Raw genomic sequence first — 22,330 nt, forward strand, 5'->3', positions numbered from 1 at the left:
CTTTAATCATTGATTAAAACTATTAGAGAGTCCGTTGGAGTGGGTTTATAATATTACGTGAACGTGGTTATTACTGAAAGCCAGCTTTCACGAATTACCTAAATATACTCTGCGGCACAAACACCTAAGGGCCATGAAACAGCTAATTAACATTAATGACTGGCAAGGGGTGAATGTAAATTCGTCGGCCTCATCTCCAAAGTTGTTAAAATCTACACAAACCTCGAGCATCGAAATGAATAGCCAGAATAGTTATCGAAGTCCGCCGTCAGCGCCAAATAGCAACAATGCCAATACTTCAGTAGCAGAGTTTTTGCGATTAACTCCAGTAAACCTTAATAAATTATCCTCTCCAACTAGAGAAGGCAGTTCTGAGGCGATGGAGTTTAACCAGATCCATTTACCGGTGCCACCTGACAAGTTTCAGGCGGACAGTTGTGCTTATAGAGAGAACTTTAAATTGATATCGAAACAGTTGGAAAAGCTATTAAATGATTTGAACATAGTTTACAAGGAGATCGGTTATTCTAATGCAGAAATAACTTCACGAGAAAAACGAATATTTAACAGATTGTCAACATCCATTTCATCGTTTTTCTACCAAGCTGATGAGGAGAAAACCAAGCTTATTGAAGAAAACGAGAGCTGTCAGGAGGTCCTAAGGCGCATCTTACAGATTTTAAAAGATCCACGGGGGTCTGATACGATTCCAGATTTATACACAAGAAATTCATTACTAGGACTTGAATCACAAAGTCCAAATAAGAAACCAATCTCTTTGTTAAACCGGAAACGTATCCTATCAAACGCCAAGCAATTCGTAATAAAAACTTATGCTCCTAAGTTGCTATCCTTCTTAGAGAGTTCTGTAAAGCTTCGAAAGCTGATCGATGTAATGCCAGACTTCCAGCCAGAAACTAATCAAAAACTAGTTAGCATTATCCCCCCGGCGGCTACATGCAACAGTTTTAAAAGCTTCCTATCGTCGCATATAAATGACATTGAAGAAAGTTACAAATTCATCATGGTGAATAAAAACATTCTTCTTCAAAGTATGAACTTTGCAGATGTCAGTGATAAAATGGTTACGAATATTAATGAAATGATGAAATCTTATCAACAAGAGTACTCAGTGAGAACCACTCAAATGACAGCTACATGCCAGGAGCTGTTAAAGCTAATTAAGAACTTAGGAGTGGATATAATGGATCTTGACGATCTTGTAAGAGAAATTATAAACGATTATACCCAGAGAAGAATGCATTCTACTAGAGAACTTTCACTCCAAATGATGTCAATGTTGGAGAAAGTAGTGGCCGACTATCATATCATTACAAATAAGCGCCAAGAAGAAAAACATAAAGTAGTCATACGATGTGAGAACCTTTGGGATAAATTAAAGATCTCACCATGCTATATTGAGAAATTCAAATCTGACCATTGTACCTTATCCTTCAAAGACATAAATGCCTTTGAGAGGGAACTAGACCGGCTAGAAACTATGAAGAAGAAATTGATAAAACATTTACTTGATGAAGCGTGGGAACGTATTGTGGAACTATGGGACTTAATGCATTTTACTCCAACTGCAAGAGCAGAGTTTACAACTTTATATGAAAATATGAAAGCCTCTAGCACTTCGCTGGCGGATGATGAAAATGTGCTAGAAACATGCGAACAGCAAATCAAACTATTAGAAAAGAAGTATGGTATTGTGAAACCCATGTTAGAGTTGGTTGACAAGTTTAAGAAGTTGCATGAAAGTAGATTACACTTAGAAGATAGTAGTAAAGATTCGTCGAGGTTGTTATCCAGAAATTCACATAAAATTTTATTACAGGAAGAGAAGATACGAAAGAAAATTGCAAGGCATTTCCCGACAGTAATTCAAGAATTGAGAACTAAGTTACTAGAGTATTCCAATGAGTTCAACGAGGATTTTACTATCGACAACACGAGATACTTGGATATAGTTAACAATGAACAGGAACAGTTAATCGCTAAATATCCTAGAATGAGGTTCTCAGATAACTCCCAAAAGGCAATGTACCGATCGAAATCTTCCTCTTTATCCTGCGTTGCTAAAAAAGATCTGCCGCGCACAAGCAGTAACCCGTGTACGTCTAAAGTCATCGCGGTGACGCCGCTACGACATATCCCGCATAGAAATGAACATCGTCCGAAAGCAGCTGATAATGCGCACTTAACTGCCGAGAAGCCTCCAATAGCGGATTCTTTTATTAGAGCGTTGAAGAACACAAACAATTTAAGTCCACCCAAGAGAAGAGATCGAATATATGCGAAGAATTACTTAATGGGGAGTAGTCCTACTAAAATTCCAACGCTATCTGCTTCAAGTAGAAGTGCTATACTCAAGTTACCAAGGGTGAGGAAAATACAGCCATTACAAACTTTCTCACAACTTGCAACTATGTCAAGCAACAGGTTAAACAAGCAGAGTAGCATCCCAATGTTAGCAAAAAACCTTACCCATGATTTGTTATGCGAAGCTGGAAAGGAAAATAGCTTTGGTTTGGAATCACCTGCTATAATAACCAAGTCATCAAGAAACCAACTACCCAGCAGTCCGATGAAGGAAAAGGAACAAACCACATATACAAGCATTCCAGAAGAACATTTTAAGATAACTGCATCAACGAGAGACGGTAAGGCTGATCATCCTAATGCAGATGAATCCAGCATCATGGAAGACGGAAACTTCATAGAGTGGAAGAGGTCACAGTTAGCTAAGTTAAGCGAAAGCCCAATAAAAAGTCCCGCTGAAGTAACCACTCCGGTCAATTGGGAAAATAACTTAGCTGACTTCCTTAAAGTTGACAAAGGAAATCAAATTAACTGACTTATATATATCCACGTTTATAAATCAATGAATTGAAGTAAAAGCAATATTCAGCGTTCTGTTAGTGAAACAACACCCCAATGCAAATTATTACACATCTTTCAACTCAGTACCATCAGGCAAGCAAGGTTTAACCCGCCCTTTAGATACCTCTGCCCAATCGGTATTTAGAGCCGTTCCATTACTTTCTATGAATGATTTCATCATTGCGCGCTTAGTATCAGGATCAGCGTCGGCATAGATAGATTGGAAAAACTTGTCGGCGGACTCTTGTTCCTCGCCTTCGTCTTCGTCAATTTTTATACTATCCCAATTTATCCCTTTCTTAGAGGATGATGGATACTTTAGTACAGTATTCTTGTTATCGGAATTTGGCTGTAAAATAGTTGACTGTGATGGAGTAGATCCTACTTCTTCCGTAGATTCTAATGCCTTCCATTGTACCTTAGCCTTCTTGGTAAAAGTAATTTCAAACTTCTTCGACATGACCTTTACGCTAAAGCTTTGTTCTACCGGATGGGCTAATGTAATACTATACAAAAAGTCAGAACCGGTATCCTCAACTCGATAGCTCACAGTCAAATCAACATCATTCTCTAATTCCACCTTCACGTCCTTTGAGGAAGCGGGCAATTTCGAAACAAAGAGTGAAATGGTAATATTTTGAGCACTTTGGTACCACTCAGTTCTAATCTTCACAGGTTCGTGATCACCATCTTTATCTGGCGCCGAAGATGAGCTAGTATCCCCTAATTTTTCATCACTCTCCATTACCTTCAGATTACCAAGCTTACCTTCCAAGTTAGATTTCCACAATGATAGCGTCGCATCGTTGTACCCATATGCTTCCGCTTTCTGCATATATAATGCAGCTTTTGTGTAATTACCCCTATGGAATTCATGAACAAAAAATCTAAAATACACTAGAGCCATCTTGGATCTATTGCCTCTTGAAGTAGCTACTTCTAACGCTTTCTCAAGCAAGCTATGAGCTTCATTAATTGTTTCTTCCTTATTCCAGTCTTTAAATTCATGATATAACTTTTCAAGCGATGCAGCTTTATATATCATTGCAACTAAATTACTTTCAGATTGCCGTAGGACATTGTCATATAGCTTCACAGCTTCTTCGGGTTGTTTTTTATTATAGAGTAGATCATAAGCAACCTTTAAATCAGTCTCAATGGGCATTTTCGTATTAGTTATTGTTGTATCTGCGTTTTATGTGTGATTAGTACTAAATGGCGAATTAGGTTTTTACTAATGTACATCAGATTAACGTAAATATTCCATACATACATTATAGTTCCGATAGGTCAGAAAACGACACAAAGAGAACTAACAACACTTTGGTCAGATATACTACATATGGAACCGTTATAAAGCCTAACCACGTCGCAGAGAGTCAGTGCTCCATAATTCGGCATTTTCTTTGCATTAAATATGCACGTGACAGCCATCAGTATAAAAAATTTTTCACCGGCAATTATAATCTGATTTAGTACTACTGATGAGATGAGCTACAATCCCGAAAGCAGCTGACGTATATTGGAATGTTTTCGCATCATAAAGCCAAGGCTATAGTATTGGATGCCAGTCCGCTGATTACTGGTGATTTTTCCGAGTATCTGAATTGCACAAAAAGTTTTTATACCACACCATCTGTCTATAATGAAATAAAAGATGAGGCGGCCAGAAAGAAAATTGAAATCCTGGGATCATACAACTTTACGGTTAAGCAGCCTGCTCCTGAATATATTAAAATTGTCAGAGAATTTGCTAAACTGACGGGTGATTCTACCGTGCTCAGTGTGAATGATATAGACATTTTGGCTCTGACATATCAACTAGAGGTTGAATGTAATGACGGTCGCAACCTAAACTGGGAGCCCGGGACGGTTCCTGAAAAAGAGAAGATAGCACCTGCAGCTAACGCGGCCAAGGAATCAAAATCCGAACCGGCTTCTGCGACTGGAGAGGGCAAAAAGAAGAACAGAAGAAGAGGCGGTAAGAAGCAGAGGGCCAAGAGAGAAGCTCAGCTCGCTGAAGAAGCCGGTAAAGAGGCAGTAAGGGACCCCCCACAGGGAGAAGTAACCGAAGAAGTCAAGACCGACTCAGATCTAACTGCGGAGACTGAGGAGCAGCGCCCTTCAGAATCCCTGCAAGAAGATTTCGGTGACCGTGACGACGACGGCGAGTGGATTAGTCCCGATAACCTCACAGAAGCGATCACAAAAGACAATGGAGAAGAAGGTGCAAAAGACATTGAGGCTTTTGCCAAGGCGTTGGAGGATCAGGTTACAATTTTTACATGTGATTATGCGATACAGAATGTCGCTCTCGAAATAGGCTTGCACCTATTGACCCCAAGGGTTGGAATGCGAATCAGAGAGGTGCGCAAATACATGCTCAGGTGTCACGCATGCTTTAAAATGCTGCCTCTTCCAGAAGATGGCAAGGCAAAACATTTTTGTCCATCGTGTGGAAGTTACTCCACTTTAATGCGTTGCACTGTCTCAGAAGATCCTTTGACGGGCGCAATAACTCCGCATTTAAAGTCCAAATTTCAGTGGAATAGCAGAGGTAACCGCTACTCATTGCCAAGTCCTCTATCAAAGAACTCTCAAAAGCGTTTCGGAAAGAAGGGCTTTGTACATACTAAGCATGCGCAAGATGTAGTCATACTCCGCGAAGACCAAAAGGAATACCAGCAGTCCGTAAAGCAAGAAGATTGGACAAAAAGGCATAATGATAAGATTCTAAATGACTGGGTTGCAGGTGGTTCAGCAGATAACTGCGTATCACCTTTTGCTATAACGGGATTGAAGCACCACACTGTGAAAGTCGGTAGAGGGAGGCACGTAAACAGCCCCTCAAAGAGAAAGTGATACCCAATTCATATGTGGAGTTATATAGTGAGCATAAACACCATTTAGCGAGCAAATTATGCCCCTAAGTGTACCTACTTAGCATTTTAGATTCAAATTTTAAAGTCACAAGCATTAATCTTGCATGCTGACCTCTATCCGGGTAACCAATTTTCAAAATTTTGCAAGGATGAGTGGACAAGACGGGGTTTTATTGGGTACTGGTCCCAGATGCCATGAGGATTTAAGTGGCAACTAAACTTCCTACAGAGCACTGAAGAGAGTCTGATAGTACTCAGTATATTATATTCAATTAACTTAGCAATAAGTACGTTAGCGACCATCAGTCACTAAGTGTATCATTTTATTTTGGCAGATTTGATCATCCAAAAAATTTCGTTAAGGGGATCCAACTGATAAAGCCTAAATGTCTGATTCTCAAGGCAAGAACCATGGGATTATTGCTCCCCATGCTAGTAAGCCTGGCAAGAAGCCAGCTGTTGAGCTGTCTGTCAATGTTGGAAGCAGTACGGCTCATTCACAGCAGAGCTCACAAACTTATGTGCATTCTCCGACACCAATACTCTCTAATTGTGTGAGTCCAAGCTCAGTTCCAAGTTATACGAAGTCTATTATGAACGCCAGTGGTACATCTGGAGCAGTGGTAAGTAATACACCTGAACCAGGGTTGAAAAGGGTTCCTACAGTGACATTCAGTGATCCGAAGCAATTTCCTTCGAAACCGATGGGATCACAAGTGAACGTTTCTCAAACGCAGGGGGTGCGTGTGCTGAGTGGCGATTCTACTGGATCGGGAGCAACTGCTGAGGGTGAAGATACAGATCGCAGCCTGCAGTCTAGCCCCCACGGTAAGGTTATGTCACCTACTTTCCAAACAGCGGCAGCTGTCGCAAGGAACTCGCCTCCTCCCCAGCAATACGCATCTACAGTTGCGAATCCCGGTGCGAACCCGTCACACCTGACTTGTCATACGCCAACCAACCTCCCGGATCTCCAGAAGAAGGCAGTTGGAAATATACTTACAAAAATGCTAGGTGATCAATCCAGTACTGCGTCACCGCTTACAGACTCTGAAAAACCACATTCACAGGATGATCATCTACATTTCTATGTCAGTGATGCACTCCATGCATCGCCTACAGGCGTAAGGTCGCGATCCAGCAGTGTTAGTCCTAAACCATTATCAGTTCTACCTGACTCAAAACCAGCTGAACCTCTCAATCTGGACAGTGCTATAGAGGGAAACTCACAGCAACAACAAATAGCTCCGAATATTCCCAAAAGAGACCCTGGTAAGAACGTGGATCCTAGACTACCTCAGGATGATGGCAAGTTACATGTTTTGTTTGGCGCGACAGGTTCTTTGTCGGTACTAAAAATCAAGTCAATGATTAAAAAGCTAGAAGAAATATACGGTCGGGACAGAATCACAATTCAGGTGATATTAACACAATCTGCAGCCCAATTCTTTGCTAATAAGACATCAAGAAAGAGAAACATAAGTACATCGACAGTCCCCTCAGGTGACCAGACATTGACGCCCTCGTTAGGTGCTCAACAACACCACCACCCTGCATCTGCCAATCCACCTGCAAATGGTTCAAATAATACCACTACCGGAATGCACTCCGGTGCCCCTAGCAATAGTGTACCAGGCCAGGCAGGTACTCCTTCGGATGCACATACAGCAGCGGCGAAAATTGAGCTACCACCTCACATTCAAGTGTGGACGGATCAGGACGAGTGGGACGTATGGAAACAGAGATCAGACCCCGTTCTACATATTGAACTACGTCGCTGGGCGGATATCCTCGTAGTTGCGCCCTTAACTGCAAACACTTTATCAAAAATAGCACTCGGCTTATGCGACAACTTATTGACCAGTGTGATCAGAGCTTGGAATCCCATGTTCCCCATCTTTCTAGCCCCAAGCATGGTAAGTGGAAGCTATAATTCATCAATAACCAAGCGACACTTGAAGATGATCAAAGAGGAAATGCCGTGGATCACTGTTTTCAAACCTTCAGAAAAGGTTATGGGCATACACGGCGATATTGGCCTTGGAGGAATGATGGATGGGAATGAGATTGTCGACAAGGTTGTAATGAAGTTAGGTGGGTATCCAAAGGAAGAAGAAGAAGAGGACGAAGAAGAGGAGGAAGACGAAGATGAGGAGGCCAAGCAAACAGGCAAGGCTGACCGTAAAGATGGAGATGAAGACGAAGATGAGGATGACGACGACGACGACGACGACGATGACGACGACGACGATGACGATGATGATGACGACGACGATGACGACGACGACACTCAGGATCGCTCGTCATCGGTAGGGTCTCCAGTGGTAGCTAATGCGGCGGCTTCCATAAGCAAACTCAGTGTATAGGAGGGTCCCTTTCAGTCGCATCAACATGGTGAAGAAGCATGCTGCACGCAATAACTATTAACCTACGAATTAATAACGTACATTATACAACTTCTGTCTAAAACGCACAGTGGCGCACTTATAAAGCAAACCGGTATGATAAGTCGGTAAAGTTTCACATATATGATAAACGCTAGTTTAAGCACCCTCAGACGACGCTATGACTCACCGTAAGCTACATCGTGCGTGACTGAGAATTTTTTTTTGTACATACTATATATTTCTACGTTCTGCTCTTAACAATCAAATTTTTTTTTTTTGGATTCTATAAGAATTACTAATTTCACATAAAAGATGTCCATTAACCATCACCAACTCAAGAGGTACCACAACGTCCTGCGATGAGTCTGGAAAAAAATTATTTACTTTTATTGCATCCCGCGGTCTCTAGAGATCCTGATTTACTAAGGAGAACCAAAGAGCTAGACATACTAAGTGACTGTACTTCACTAGACCAATACTTAGTGAATAAGGTAAACGATTCAAGTATCAAGTTAGAAGACGGCAAGTATGATCTAATATACTACGTAACCCCAGAGTCTCCAAGTGAGCTTCTTTTCCCCAAGAAACTGATCCCAGTGCTAACGCAGGCCCTCAAAGAAAATGGTGTGCTACTCGGCCTAACCGACAAATATAAAGTTGAAGCCCTTGTTTCGGGTTACGAAATTTTAGGAACACAAGGTTCGGACTATCGCTGGGTCAAAAAATACCCGTTACAAGCCCGACCCGTTGCTGCTGTATCATTACAGAATAGACCTTCTTCACGTGGTACGACGCTCGCCTCGAAGTCAAAGTTACCAACATTCCGTAGAAACTCGCCCAAACCTGTAAGCCCCTCCACCTCCCCCCCAGCCCTTAAGATAGTGCAAATCTCTCCCTCAGAGTCTTTTGACTCAGAAGACCTGCCTATAGATTCCGCCAAATCAAAGTACTTTGACGAGGTCGAAGACCTGGAGGACTCCATTTCCGAGGACGAGCTTGTCGCAGACAACTATGCTCCTCCAATAACTATCGTAAAGTGCCTTAAAACTAACAACCCCAGGCGTAAGGCCTGCAAGGACTGCACCTGCGGTCTCAAGGAACAAGAAATGAACGAGATAGATACCATCCAAGCTAAACAGACCCTGATCCTCTCCGAACTCCCAATTAAATTTGATACAGAAGAACTAAATGAAGTTGACTTCACCATAGAGGGGAACAAGGTTGGGGGCTGCGGTTCTTGTGCATTGGGCGACGCTTTTAGGTGCTCAGGTTGCCCTTATTTAGGATTACCAGCTTTTAAACCGGGGCAAACCATAAACCTAAACAGCATATCCGACGACCTTTGAATCACTTTTTACACAATACATAACCGATTATCTAATTAATCTATGACACTAAAACACTTACTAATCTCTTTCGTCCCCGTTTCGGACTCTACGCACTCGGTGGAGCCACCTCAGTGCTACCAAGTCTATGTACTATTGTGAGCTACATAAAAACTTTATATATGGTTTTTTTGCCTACGCTTTGCGGCCTTACTACCTTACAAGTATAAGTATAGAAGCGGTCTAAGACTTGTTTACTTAACAATCGTACTAATCTCGCTCTTCACTTAGGTGTGTTTCTACGTCCTTATAGCAATTTCATTACAAAAAAAAGTCTTATTTTTGATAGCGATGTAACACATATTGTTAAGTTATAAGGAGGCACCACGGTTTGATTAATTGTATATAAATAACACACTACAACTACGCAGGTAATTTCGGTCTTGTAAGAGCCATATTTATACGCAGAGCAAGCCCAGAAGACATAACAAGTCAGGAGTTAGCGGGTTTTCTACAACAGTAATGGAGCAAGCGGCAGGATCGTTAGACATCATTAAGCGAACGGGTGGCAAAACATCAATAGAAGCCAGGATAAGCGCTGCTGAAGATGAACAACTGCAAAACACTGAAGTTACGACTTTTGGGACTGGGAGTGGGTTGGGAGCTGTTGTAAAGGAAAGTCGCGTTAGTAAAAAGCCTAGCGGCAAAAAACGCAAGAAGGACCGGTGTCACTTCAGCAAATGCGGGAGTATGGCTTTGAAGTTCATTGGGGATTGCCAGTTCTGCGAGGGGCATTTCTGTAGTAAGCACCGGTTGATGGAGAACCATTCCTGCAATGGATTACGGTCTTGCAAGGAGCAAATGCATCAAAAGAACGCTGATAAGCTAGCGCAGGAGCAGACTATCGTGCCCAAGATTCAGATATGAGTTGTGCGGGGTCTGTGATAAGGAGGGCGATAATAGTGGAACAAGGTCCTTGAGTCCGTTTCCTGGTGCGCCGCTGAGGAGCAGTGCTTCTTTTATATGATATGTGTGTATATAAATATATATATAGATATATACGTATGTAATGTGTGGTAGTTGGGTTCACGCTGCTACTGCTAGGTTTAAAAAAATGGCTATGGTATTCGAATGAGTGGCTACGATTAGTGTTCTGCTAGGGCGGCTTTCACTGCGTCGAGGACGCTGTCCACGACCATTGTAGGATTGCAGGGGAGTTTATCTTGAGGGGAGTACACCCCTGTTCTTACCAAGCAGGTTTCCCAGCCGAAAGTTTTAGCGCCGATGATATCGGTATACGGGTTGTCTCCGATCATGTAGACCTTTTTGAACTTGTTGGAGGATGGTGGAATCCCCAATTTGGGGTCTACAGTTTGGGTGGGGGAAGTGCCATTCATGATGTCGTCCCAGTGGTTAAGCACATGCGACGCGTAGTTGAACGTAGCTGATGTAGGTTTGCCAACTAAGTTGTCATGGAGAGAACAGCCGCCATTTAGTTCCTGATACACACGGTCGTTAACCACCCGGAACATGCCCTGGGCGAAACGATTGAGCTGGTATCCGTTCGACCAAAATAGGTCGTTGGCAGAAAACCAGATAGGAACCGAAGGGGTAGTGGAGCTGTAGTCCCTTTTGGTGTTTAACATACCGCCATCGCTGTTCAAAATGTCGCTGATGATCTGTATATCTGTGCCCCAGTCGTAGGAGTCAGTAAAGACTAAGATTGCGTCGAATGGAGTTTTGTCCAGATTTGGATTATCCTTGCCATCGGTAGCTATCTGTTCTAGACAGGTGGTTGCAAAAGGAGAAATCTTTCTATTATAGTGAAGAATGTCCAAGGCATGCACGACATCTTCAAAACCGTACGATTCAGCTACCTCTCTTACGCTTGGAGGTCCAACCGCCAGTATTTTCTTGTAATCGCTGGTTAAAGTCTTGTACAGTGTATGACCTTGAATTAGTTGCGAAGGGGACAGGTCAACTTCTAGAACGGAGGACAGGAAGGCGGCCTTGGCAGATTCTAAGATGCCACCACCATTTGTAAGGAGAATAAAAGGGATACGTTCTTTTTGCAATAACTTTAAAGCTTCTGAGGCGCCTGGAATCGGAGTTCTGCCCTGTAGTAGAACGCCATCTATATCGAACACGAAACCGACTTTTGCCGAAAACTGGCGATAATTTATGATTCTGTTAATCCTTGGGACGCGCATTGTCTACAGTTTGAGGTAGCGGCCCTTCGGTAGTTAATTGGAGAGATTAAATATATTATTTTAAAAACTTATAAAGGAGCACGTTTTCAAAGAAAAGGCGCATACGTAACAATAAACAATTCGCGCTGGGTGTCATCCCATAAGTGTTTCTACGATGCCTGTCAGACTATCTGTCCTGGATAATCCCTCGTAGACACGGTACGTTCTTTCGGAGTTATCAATTGAGTCATGTCCGCTCAAAGCTTCGACAGCTGTCCCAATAATTAGTAGACCAGGGGGACGAGATCCGATCTCTTCTACTACGTAAGGTAGTTTACTGAGCACTGTTTTAGTTACCCTTTGGTCGATACAAGTTGCCCTTTCTACGATTGCGACTGGAATATTGGCGTCCCAGCCGTTACTTAGTAACGCTTTAACCAAAAGCTCGCAGCGATGCAGAGCCATCATAAAAATCGTTGTACGTTTCTCGACGTATTCAGGTATCTTGGGAAGCACGCCCTTCTTCCCAGTACCAGTGCAGATAAGAATTTGATCAGCAATGTCGCGCATGGTGATCGGTATGTCTGCAGCCACGGCTGCAGCCAATGGCGAACTTATACCAGGAAGCACCAGTGGCTCAAAGCCATGCTCCCTGAAGAACAATACTTCTTCTCCTCCACGACCATATACATATGGATCACCTTGCTTGAGACGAACGACTTTCTTGCCTTGCTGCAATGCTTCGAGACCTTTCTGTAGAAGTTCTTCTTGTGCCTTGTCTGCGTTACCGGGGAACTTTCTGGCAATAAAGGTTTCAGTAGACTTAGGAATTAGTTCTAAGACGCTTTCTGGGACTAATTTGTCAGCTAGAATTAGGTCTGCATGCTTGATCTCATGTAGGGCACCGATTGTCAAAGTTGACACAGATCCGGGTCCGCTACCGACCAAGGATATCGTTGCATTTCCCACTGTTTCAGATGTTTGTTGATTATCTTCAACTGTAGATGACCCAGGTCCTGGATTTATAGCGGGGAGCTTATTATACGTCTCCTGAGATTTTGCCGATACCGGCGGCGTTAGCTGCTGAGAATTAAGAACAGGAGTATTAGGATAGCCGTTAAATAGCAGATCCGGACGTATATTAGCCAATTTACTTAAAGGATAGTACTCAAGTATTTGAGCTAGCCACCTGCTCCTTTTTAGTTTCTGGTTGGCTTCCGTCATATTAAACGCCTGTATACTCTCGTTTAGTTCAGGGCATTCCCATATATCCTCATTTAATTCCTCATACAACTCTTTCGATGATCCGTCATTTTGGAGTGTACGAATGAGTTGGCTATGATCATAATTGATAATAGCGTCTCTAAGGTTCCCAAAATTATTCACTATATCGTGGATGTTGTGAGGTAATTTCGCTACCACCTCACGCCGGATCCTATTAGCAAGAAGGCAGCCTTGACCGTTGGTGGTCACAGCAATTTGCAGTCCAGAACCTTTAGGCTCAACATAGGTCGACAACAATGAGAAAGTTGATAATTCCGGATGTTGCCTGGTATTAATTGGAATTCTCAGTTTCCGGCATTGGTTGTAGATTTCGTTCATTAAAAAACGGTCACCACCACTCCCTAAACTAACAAACACCCGATCAACAACATTAAACACTTCTTGCCTTCCATAGGATGTTAAATTGCTTAGCTCGAATTTCCTGTCAATTAGCTGGAATCCGGTTTCTCCCCCAAAGTGTTCATGTAGTTTCTTTACGTGGGATGCGCCACTTGGGTGAATTAGCACACATTTAGCTCCACTTTTTAGTATACTCCGTATTCTAGATAGGATTTGTGACAATGAACTTGTGCCCACCAGCAGATTTACTTCTTCCTTCGTATTCAAGCTTGCTATAAGCGGCACCTCGTTATAGACCATATTATGTAAGATAAATCACGTAATCTCGATCTTGTCTACTCTTGGCTAAGACACTCGATGGCGAGCATCATAGCAGCTTTATAACTGCTGAAAGCTTGAAAAGTGTGACTTTGATGACTTATACAATTCAGTACGTAGGTCCTAGATCTTCAACAGCTTACTACGTCTATTACGAACGCTTCCTTTTGGCCACACTGTGGTTGAAGGCGGTTATGGCGCGAGACCTTATTTTATCAAGTCACATGATATAAACGGCACGAGCGATATCAAGTCACATGACATAAACATTGAAAAGGAACCCCTCGTGTGACTTGAACAAGCTTTAAAAACGGAATTTGGACGTCTTTATGACAACTCTAAATAAGAGAAGTCCCCGTTGCATTGGTTACGGAGTTTAGTAACCGGCATTACGGCTCCAGACTTTACGAGTCACCGTTGTTCTATCAACCATACGATCAAAGGATTGATGCTCCAATCAGAGCCAAAAGAAATAGCTTACATATCGGTTCATATTTAGCAAGATTAGGACTGGTCAGCATGGAGATTTAAGTTTTATGTTAACGTATATATCACGTTCAGGATCACTGACAAAAATAGGCTTACACAATCATGGGAATCCTTTACAATCATGGCAAAACATGGCGGGGGTAGGGCATCGTCTAAAAAAAGAAACGAAGATCAACATCGGATGACCTGACCTGGATATACATTTATACATCAAAGTAAAGTCGAAAGCTACACTCTATATTTGCACTGAAATTGTAGAGGAGTTGTTTTTAAAATGCCTAAAAGACCGCTGGGATTGGGCAAGAAAGAAAAGCTTAAGAAGCACAAGTCCGGGGATTCAACCTCGAAGGGGATTACACCAGTAAACCAAATTGAAGTAGAACTTGATGGAAATGGCGATCCGGACGATGCGATTGTACAGCTGAGGTCTTTGTGGAAGTGCTACTTGCAATGCAATCGTGAGGATGAGTTGGTTCTCAATGGAATAATCCATGAATGTGACAGACTACTGAGTAACCAAGACGAGGAAAATGTGGAACTAAATGATGAGTTTCATGCTATTTACGCTCAGGCTTTGTCTGAGTTGACAATTTTCAAAGCAGGCGAAGCGAAAGATGATAAAAAGCAGAGGGAAAAGATAATTGGTGAATTTTTCGATGCCGCTTTACAGCGGGTGGAGTCTGGCTTGGCGAAATTCCCGGGATCGAAGCTTTTGCAACTTGCGAAATCAAAAATTATCTTCCAAAGGATCCCGCTCCAATACATATCACAGTTAAAAGTGGACAGCTCGAATGCGGACGAGTTGCGGTTAGACGAGCTACTGGAAGAAGGTAAAAGGAACTTTCACGCTGTGGAAGGTAATCCTTTGGCGGTGAGTGAGCCGCTCGAGATTTTCAACGATTTACTTGACATTGTAGCCAATTTTGGTCGCGAAGACGAACTTGGGGAAGGGCTTGATAGCGATGACGAAGAAGAAGATAGTGAGGTTGAGCTTAAACAGTCTCATCCTCTATACAATATTAAGAAGAATTTAGATAGCAATACGGAATGGCTCCGCACGCATTTGACGGCTTTTTTCAGTAAACTTCCAAAACCTTCTAAAGAGGACATCGAAGATAACTCTGCAGACTATGAATTTTACCGCAAAATTGCTCGTATGATAGGTCAAACGTTTTTGGATGCTGCATCAGAACCGTTACTCACTTTCACTACATACACGTACGATGTTGATGATGCTAGTGCAGAAGAGAAGAAAATTGCCAAAGAATCCCAGAAACATGCACAGGAACTAACTAAGAATGCATTGCACTACTTTGAACTCGCCGAATCACCTGACCATCCTGAATCATGGGTTGATACGGCAGAAGTTTTCATTACTATGGGAAATTTGCAAGAAGACGAAATAAAACAGTCAGGATTGTACAAAAAAGCCGAGGAAAGAATTGAGAAAGCAAATGTAGCTACCAATGGTAAGTTCAAGCACATTTTGAAGGTATTATTACAAGATTGATGGAAGTTTATTTTATTTATATACAATTGTGTAGGTCATTATAGACGATACCAATATTTTTAGTATTAACCTGAAATATCGGAATTATGAAGAGATCTATGGTAATACCTTCACAAGGGAACCCAAAATAATAATTGCAGTACTTAGTTATGAATACTGCATCGTCATCCTCAAATGCTGCACAGTCTAGTGCTTCCACTGCGAGTAATCCATCTAAGTCGCTCAAGACATTTGGTGAAAATATCTGGAAAACAAAAACAGCTAAGGTAAATGCTGAATTGTTCACACTTACATATGGTTCTATCGTCTCACAGCTGACAAATGACTATCAGAGAGACTATGCAAAGATTAATAATCAATTATATGCAATGGGCATATCAATAGGCACTAGGCTGATAGAAGATTTTGTAGCCAGGACAGCTTTACCACGATGCGAGAATATGGTTCAAACTAGTGAAGTTATTAGTAAAGTCGCATTTGTAGTATTCTTGAATATCAATCCGCAGGTGACGAATTGGAGTAATAATAAAGATGCATTTTCCCTGATCCTGGACGAGAATCCTTTGTCCGATTTTGTTGAATTACCTATAGATGCTATGAAGGACTTATGGTACTCAAATATATTATGTGGTGTTCTGAAGGGTGCACTGGAAATGGTCCAGTTAGATTGTAAAGTTTGGTTTGTAAGTGATATTCTACGGGGTGATCCACACACTGAATTACGCGTCAAATTGAATAGAGTTCTAAAGGATGAAATACCTGCAGGCGAAGATTAGTCTGACTATAGGAAGCATAAGAAGCACGTAATTCAAGTGCACCGCTCAAGCCGGACTTTAACTATGCACCTATTCATAAAAGAATAATGTTTGATAAAAGGTTTCATCTGCAATAGCATAATCTCGTTTAGGTGCTTCGAAACTAAGACATATAGAATAACTACCCTACAAGGTAGCTACCCTGTTATGTTGTTAAAGAGAGAATATAATCATTTCTACGTATCATAATTGTTCAGTAAGATAATGTGCCCGACATCTATTCTGAACGCTCTGCTATAAAATTAGACTGGCCTTAGAATATGCAGTCGGCTAGCCTGCAGTAATTCATATTCCCTAGATAAATCTTTACCCAACATCTCCTCAGTCTCAGCTAAATCCATCCAGTCTTCATTAAAATCAGATAGTGAGTCCGTGGTTACTAGCTTTTTACCATCGTTAATGCTAATATAAAGGTCCTTTAACTTTTTGAAATCAGAGATAAAGATCGTTTCCACTTCTTGCTTTTCAAAGATATCATAGACTTGGTAAGCCCGGGTATTTTCCATGGCCCGTTTCTCCCTACTATACAGCCAATCATAATACCAAGGCTGTACACGACTAACACCTAATGCAAAGAGTTTGTGTTCAGGAAGCGAGTTCTTCAAATGGTAGAGTAGCTGAGTAAATCTTGTAGGAACATACATCTCTGACCCATGTTTATAAGATAAATCCAATGGAGTAGAGAGTTTATGTGAAATATTACACCAGTATTCCATTTCACGAAATGTGGCAGTCTTGCGATCTTTGAGAGTTTCTACCTCAACATACATTTGCTCCCATACATTGTCCTTGTTCCACCGAATTAAATCACACGAGAGATATTTCATAACATCATCCATTAATATCACATAAACCGGATCCTCTAGTACACAATCCCAAGATTCAGCTAGCAGAATGCCCTGGTCAATAACACTTATACGTGGATCTGTATTTTCCTCTAGCTTCCGTTCTTTTTTTGAGGCAGGAAGGTTGTATACGGGAACTAGACAGCAATTTTGTAAAAGTGCCTGTTCTGGGTTCACTTGTTCAACGTAGTCAAGAAGTAGCTTTGCTAGTCTATGTGCTTTTTCTAGTTCTGTGTAGACAATAATAATGTTAAAATCAAAATAGGGGAAGCTGTTCAATTTATGGTCAACTAGCATACATCTGGCCAACGAATGGGCTATCAATGGCTCATATTTTTGAGTATTTTCCCACTCCAGGGAATATTTCTGTAAATTAGCATCAAAGAACTTGCCACGCTGCAAAATCTTCAGATTATTCCATTCCATAAAGTCTCGATAAGTAGAGGAGAATAACGATGCATCTTTAAATTCAAGCAATTGTTGGGTAGTCATTAAAGGGTAAGAATGTGAACAGCGAAAGGACATCCTTAAATTTTCGGTTGGCAACCTCCCCAGTAATTTTGATGATACATCAACAACCAATGGGCCAGCAGTTCTTTGAAATGGCGTTCGACGTAATGATATAGTACTAAAGTTTAACATGTAGGTAAGGCATTGGTAAACAGAACAAAAAATAACGAGAAAAGTCCTCCTTAAATATAACCGTTGGATAATAATTCAGTAATTACGCAGTATATTTACTCACAGCTTCAAATGATTCAATTATATCCAACTTCTTTCACACGTGATTGATGATCCAGTTAAAATAGCATGTTCCAGTTGACAAAAAAATTTCACTAGAAAATAAATATAACGAGCTGCTTAGTAGAGGTATTTATTAGGCTATTACACACCCGCCCATAATAATCTAAAAGCATAAGGCGTAGATATGGGTGTTCCTTCATTCTTTCGCTGGATATCGAGAAAATATCCAAAAATTATCTCTCCTGTTATTGAAGAAACGCCAGATGTTGTAGAAGGCGTGAAGTTGCCCATCAACTACTCATCTCCTAATCCAAATGGAGAATTGGATAACTTGTATCTAGATATGAATGGTATTGTTCATCCCTGCTCTCATCCGGAGAATAAGCCAGCACCAGAATCTGAAGATGAGATGCTCTTGGCTGTTTTTGAATATACAAATAGGGTTTTAAACATGGCTAGGCCCAGGAAAGTTTTAATGATTGCCGTTGATGGTGTTGCTCCAAGAGCTAAAATGAACCAGCAACGTGCTCGTAGGTTTAGAAGTGCTCGTGATGCTAAGATTGCACATGAAGAAAAGACACGTATTTTGGCAGAGCGGGAAGCATATGGAGAGCAGATAGATGAAGCTATAAAATCTAAAGTAGCATGGGATTCCAATGCAATTACTCCAGGAACGCCGTTTATGGAGAAACTTGCAGCATCATTGAGGTTTTGGACTGCTTTTAAGCTTGCTACAGATCCCGGATGGAAAAACCTCCAAGTTATAATTAGTGACGCTACAGTCCCGGGAGAAGGAGAACATAAAATTATGAATTTTATTAGGTCCCAAAGGTCTGACAGTGAATACAATCCTAATACTACACACTGTATCTATGGTCTAGACGCTGATTTGATCTTTTTAGGATTGGCTACACACGAACCACACTTCCGTATCCTTCGTGAAGATGTTTTCGCCAGGGATAACCAAAGAAGGCCTAGAGCTAGGGAAATGCTGACTATGTCGGAGGATCAAAAGCAGATGCTAGCTGACCAGGACGCTGAAAAACCATTTTTATGGTTGCATGTTAATGTACTTCGAGAATATCTTTCTGCTGAGCTGTACGTTCAGCGGATGCCTTTCCCGTTCGATTTGGAGCGTGCAATTGACGACTGGGTATTTATGTGTTTTTTCTGTGGTAATGATTTCTTGCCTCACTTACCTTCCCTAGATGTCAGAGAGAATAGTATTGATATTCTTGTTGAAATTTGGAAGAATCTCGTACCATCTTTGAAAACTTATCTGACGTGCGATGGGATCCTCAATCTTGCTGGTGTGGAGAAACTGCTCGAGCAGCTTGGCAGACGCGAACCCGAACTTTTCAAACGGAAACATGAGCAAGAGATTCGAAAGACAGACGCTCAGCAGCGAAGACGAATGCTGAAAAGCAACCCTAATGTAACGCATAATACTGTTGATAGGAACTTCACAGCACCGCTAGCAAGTATGCCAATTTACGATGTTAATGGCAATGCTGCAGAGGGATCACTCAACCTAAATAACAAGGACTTAGCTAATATGCGTAAGGAATGGAACCTTGCGAATGAGGGTGACGTTAATAGCATGAATGCCCTTAAACGTAAGAGTGAAGAAAAAACAAAAGCTCGTGCTCCAGAATTTTCTCCAGATGAATTGAAGACTGCTGTCGAGGTTTCAACGCAAGGTAATGCCTCCGCTGCTCTTTCACTCCAGGAGCGTATCCGGGCAAAGAAGCGTAAACTTGCTGAAGATGCTGCCCAAGAATCTCAAGACTCTACAAATACCGATAGCACCGCAATTGTACCTGATGACCAGTCCGCAGTGGCTGATACCCAATCGGACAAAATAGAACCATCGAAACAAACTTTGAATAAATCTTCTTTAATGCCTCCAGCTGTGTCTGGCTTCCTGGATACTGCTGCTGACGTTCGTTTCCACGAGGCTGGTTACCATGAAAGATACTACCATGCAAAATTCCACATACCAACAGATGAAATTGATGCATTGCGGAAGAAACTTGCCCGCCATTATATTGAGGGTGTTTGCTGGGTCCTTCTGTATTATTACCAGGGCTGTGCTTCCTGGACATGGTACTATCCTTACCATTATGCTCCTTTCGCAGCTGACTTCACTGACATCTCAACTCTGGAAATCAGCTTTGAGAAGGGTGAGCCTTTCCTTCCATTCGAGCAACTTTTGAGTGTTCTACCTGCCGCATCAAGTCACGCTCTGCCTCCGGTCTTCCGTGGCATGATGTCAGATCCAGACTCTGAAATTATTGATTTTTACCCTGAAGACTTCCCAATTGACATGAATGGTGAAAAAATGTCATGGAAGGGGTTACCACTACTTCCTTTCATTGACGAGAACAGGCTGCGCGAGGCTGTGGCACGCAGGTATCCTTTGCTGACACCTGAGGAGCGTGCGCGGAATGTTAAACGCGATGACGTTCTTCTCATCAGCAATAAAAACGTTCACTATGAAACATTCATCTCTACGATCTACAACAGTAGTTCAAGCGGTGCCAGTAGCAGTGGAAGCGCAACTAGCAGCGCTGCTAGTAACGCCAACGCCGAAAATTCTACCGAGGCCCAAAAAACTAGCCCAGCTGTTGTCCATTTCCGTCACTTTAAGAGTGGTCTCTGTGGGAAAGTTTCAGCAGACATCGAGGGATTCCGGCCTAACAGTAAAATAACCTGTCCTATTGATAATGGGAACCTACCTGATATCAGTACAAATCTGTTTCTAAAAATCTGTTACGAAATGCCCTACGTTGAACCAAATAGTAGTAAGGCGTTATTACTTAATGGTTTTATTCCGCCTCAGGCCCAACTTTCGGTAGCAGATCGTGAAGCAGTTCTTTACAAATATCCACAAAGATGGAATAGTCAACTGATGAAGAACAACATCGTGCCAGTCGGACCAGCGGCTGCAACTCAGTATTTACCTAGGCTCGGCGGCTATCGCGCTTTTGTCTTGCACCAGCAGATGATGCAGAACGGGCGAATGTATAGGGTTACCCGCACATGATTCAAGTTTTTCCCTTTAAACAATATAATTACCGATGAAGGACTCACATAGATGTAATCCCTCCCCTTTAGGTCCGTAAACGATACTCTAAATATGGATTTGGAGCTACTAGGATTTCATATTATTGGATTTCCTTAAAACAAACAACAATTATGTTTGTATCGCCGCCATTGCCATTAGGCTTTGGACGAGTCTTACCGAGATTGCGGGGGAAAGTGACTGAAGGTGAATTCGATGTACAGAAGGAATCTCCATCATCTAGTACTCCTGAAATACCTTTTGTGACGCCGCAACTAGATTTTACTAAGGGACCGGGAGATGAACTTCGAAAGAGGCTGCAGCTGGCACCGCAGTGTGACTTCGTTTCCTTCTCAGATACGGAGAAGACTTCATCTGCCCTCTTAAATATCTCCGAAAGTACAGATACTACAGATCGTAGTACTATTGAGGATTCTGTGTTATCAAAAAGTGAGGTTGATTCAGTAATATGGCTTGAGGACGCACTCCCGCGCAGATACGACGACATGTACGACCCAACAGTGTTTATGAATAACGAACTTTTCCCAAATGGTCGCCCAAAATTCACAAAACGCGCTTTGCTTGACTGGGACCTGAACGATATTCGTTCTCTGCTGATAGTCGAGTCCATGCGTCCGGAATGGAATGGGGTTATGCCAAAAGTTCGCGTACTACATAATGAGGATGCCAGAACCCCGCCATTCAGATTGGTACTGCTTCCTCTCGACGCACCGGACGATGTTATCGTTGCTACCCTTGTTGTATCCGATATATACTTGGAAGCCAATCTAAATTTCGAATTCAAACTCACTAGTGCCCGGTACATTGTCTCCGCAGCGCGTCGCCGTCATCAACAACTGACAGGCTCCAATGAGCCGATAATGCATCTATCTAAGCCCGAATGGCGCAATATAGTGGAAAACTATCTGTTGAATCTTGCGGTGGAGGCACAATGTCGGCACGATTTTAAATATGCGTACTCACAAAAACGGTGCGCGCTGCGGCAGCGGTTTGTAAAGAGGCCAGATATGCCACCACCCTCTACAAAGCCTCGTCCGTTTGCTCGCCGAGCTCAAACGGAGCGTGCAAAATTCCGTCTAAGTCGCGCAGAACATGCGAGGTTATGGTCGGAATGCCAGACAGCGGTATACCGCCGCCTGGGCCTCGACTGGGTTCCTGATGGGCAAACATAGAACATTATATGGCTCCAAAACAGTTGGTAGTCATGATACCGCTGCCATTTGGTATTTATA

The 22,330-nt window shown here is 42.1% G+C and overlaps 13 protein-coding genes across 13 annotated transcripts; 9 read left to right on the forward strand and 4 right to left on the reverse strand.

Annotated features, from left to right (window-relative positions):
• Positions 1 to 133: 133 nt before the first annotated feature.
• Positions 134 to 2,860, forward strand: ASE1 (Ase1p; the record flags this gene model as incomplete). The annotated part of the gene is made up of 1 exon (XM_018130644.1): positions 134 to 2,860. The coding sequence occupies one exon, from the start codon at positions 134 to 136 to the stop codon at positions 2,858 to 2,860; it is 2,727 nt and encodes a 908-aa protein (XP_017986133.1).
• Positions 2,861 to 2,950: 90 nt separating this feature from the next.
• Positions 2,951 to 4,051, reverse strand: SGT1 (co-chaperone SGT1; the record flags this gene model as incomplete). Its single annotated transcript, XM_018130645.1, has 1 exon — positions 2,951 to 4,051. The coding sequence occupies one exon, from the start codon at positions 4,049 to 4,051 to the stop codon at positions 2,951 to 2,953; it is 1,101 nt and encodes a 366-aa protein (XP_017986134.1).
• A 362-nt stretch (positions 4,052 to 4,413) lies between these two features.
• On the forward strand, positions 4,414 to 5,748 carry NOB1 (rRNA-binding endoribonuclease; the record flags this gene model as incomplete). Its single annotated transcript, XM_018130646.1, has 1 exon — positions 4,414 to 5,748. The coding sequence occupies one exon, from the start codon at positions 4,414 to 4,416 to the stop codon at positions 5,746 to 5,748; it is 1,335 nt and encodes a 444-aa protein (XP_017986135.1).
• A 406-nt stretch (positions 5,749 to 6,154) lies between these two features.
• Positions 6,155 to 8,134, forward strand: VHS3 (phosphopantothenoylcysteine decarboxylase complex subunit VHS3; the record flags this gene model as incomplete). The annotated part of the gene is made up of 1 exon (XM_018130647.1): positions 6,155 to 8,134. One exon carries the CDS (start codon positions 6,155 to 6,157, stop codon positions 8,132 to 8,134), a length of 1,980 nt encoding a protein of 659 aa, XP_017986136.1.
• A 380-nt stretch (positions 8,135 to 8,514) lies between these two features.
• On the forward strand, positions 8,515 to 9,501 carry DRE2 (electron carrier DRE2; the record flags this gene model as incomplete). The annotated part of the gene is made up of 1 exon (XM_018130648.1): positions 8,515 to 9,501. The coding sequence occupies one exon, from the start codon at positions 8,515 to 8,517 to the stop codon at positions 9,499 to 9,501; it is 987 nt and encodes a 328-aa protein (XP_017986137.1).
• Positions 9,502 to 10,002: 501 nt separating this feature from the next.
• Positions 10,003 to 10,407, forward strand: TMC1 (Tmc1p; the record flags this gene model as incomplete). Its single annotated transcript, XM_018130649.1, has 1 exon — positions 10,003 to 10,407. The coding sequence occupies one exon, from the start codon at positions 10,003 to 10,005 to the stop codon at positions 10,405 to 10,407; it is 405 nt and encodes a 134-aa protein (XP_017986138.1).
• A 218-nt stretch (positions 10,408 to 10,625) lies between these two features.
• On the reverse strand, positions 10,626 to 11,690 carry AW171_hschr2956 (uncharacterized protein; the record flags this gene model as incomplete). Its single annotated transcript, XM_018130650.1, has 1 exon — positions 10,626 to 11,690. The coding sequence occupies one exon, from the start codon at positions 11,688 to 11,690 to the stop codon at positions 10,626 to 10,628; it is 1,065 nt and encodes a 354-aa protein (XP_017986139.1).
• A 132-nt stretch (positions 11,691 to 11,822) lies between these two features.
• On the reverse strand, positions 11,823 to 13,592 carry MET1 (uroporphyrinogen-III C-methyltransferase; the record flags this gene model as incomplete). The annotated part of the gene is made up of 1 exon (XM_018130651.1): positions 11,823 to 13,592. The coding sequence occupies one exon, from the start codon at positions 13,590 to 13,592 to the stop codon at positions 11,823 to 11,825; it is 1,770 nt and encodes a 589-aa protein (XP_017986140.1).
• Positions 13,593 to 14,373: 781 nt separating this feature from the next.
• ETT1 (Ett1p) lies at positions 14,374 to 15,609 on the forward strand (the record flags this gene model as incomplete). Its single annotated transcript, XM_018130652.1, has 1 exon — positions 14,374 to 15,609. One exon carries the CDS (start codon positions 14,374 to 14,376, stop codon positions 15,607 to 15,609), a length of 1,236 nt encoding a protein of 411 aa, XP_017986141.1.
• A 149-nt stretch (positions 15,610 to 15,758) lies between these two features.
• Positions 15,759 to 16,385, forward strand: BET3 (TRAPP complex core subunit BET3; the record flags this gene model as incomplete). Its single annotated transcript, XM_018130653.1, has 1 exon — positions 15,759 to 16,385. One exon carries the CDS (start codon positions 15,759 to 15,761, stop codon positions 16,383 to 16,385), a length of 627 nt encoding a protein of 208 aa, XP_017986142.1.
• Positions 16,386 to 16,666: 281 nt separating this feature from the next.
• Positions 16,667 to 17,911, reverse strand: AW171_hschr2960 (type II protein arginine methyltransferase; the record flags this gene model as incomplete). The annotated part of the gene is made up of 1 exon (XM_018130654.1): positions 16,667 to 17,911. The coding sequence occupies one exon, from the start codon at positions 17,909 to 17,911 to the stop codon at positions 16,667 to 16,669; it is 1,245 nt and encodes a 414-aa protein (XP_017986143.1).
• Positions 17,912 to 18,197: 286 nt separating this feature from the next.
• Positions 18,198 to 21,059, forward strand: RAT1 (ssRNA exonuclease RAT1; the record flags this gene model as incomplete). Its single annotated transcript, XM_018130655.1, has 1 exon — positions 18,198 to 21,059. One exon carries the CDS (start codon positions 18,198 to 18,200, stop codon positions 21,057 to 21,059), a length of 2,862 nt encoding a protein of 953 aa, XP_017986144.1.
• A 152-nt stretch (positions 21,060 to 21,211) lies between these two features.
• Positions 21,212 to 22,270, forward strand: STD1 (Std1p; the record flags this gene model as incomplete). The annotated part of the gene is made up of 1 exon (XM_018130656.1): positions 21,212 to 22,270. The coding sequence occupies one exon, from the start codon at positions 21,212 to 21,214 to the stop codon at positions 22,268 to 22,270; it is 1,059 nt and encodes a 352-aa protein (XP_017986145.1).
• Between the last annotated feature and the right edge of the window lie 60 nt (positions 22,271 to 22,330).

Source organism: Eremothecium sinecaudum, chromosome II (genome assembly GCF_001548555.1).
Source record: "Eremothecium sinecaudum strain ATCC 58844 chromosome II, complete sequence".
Lineage (NCBI taxonomy): Eukaryota > Fungi > Ascomycota > Saccharomycetes > Saccharomycetales > Saccharomycetaceae > Eremothecium > Eremothecium sinecaudum.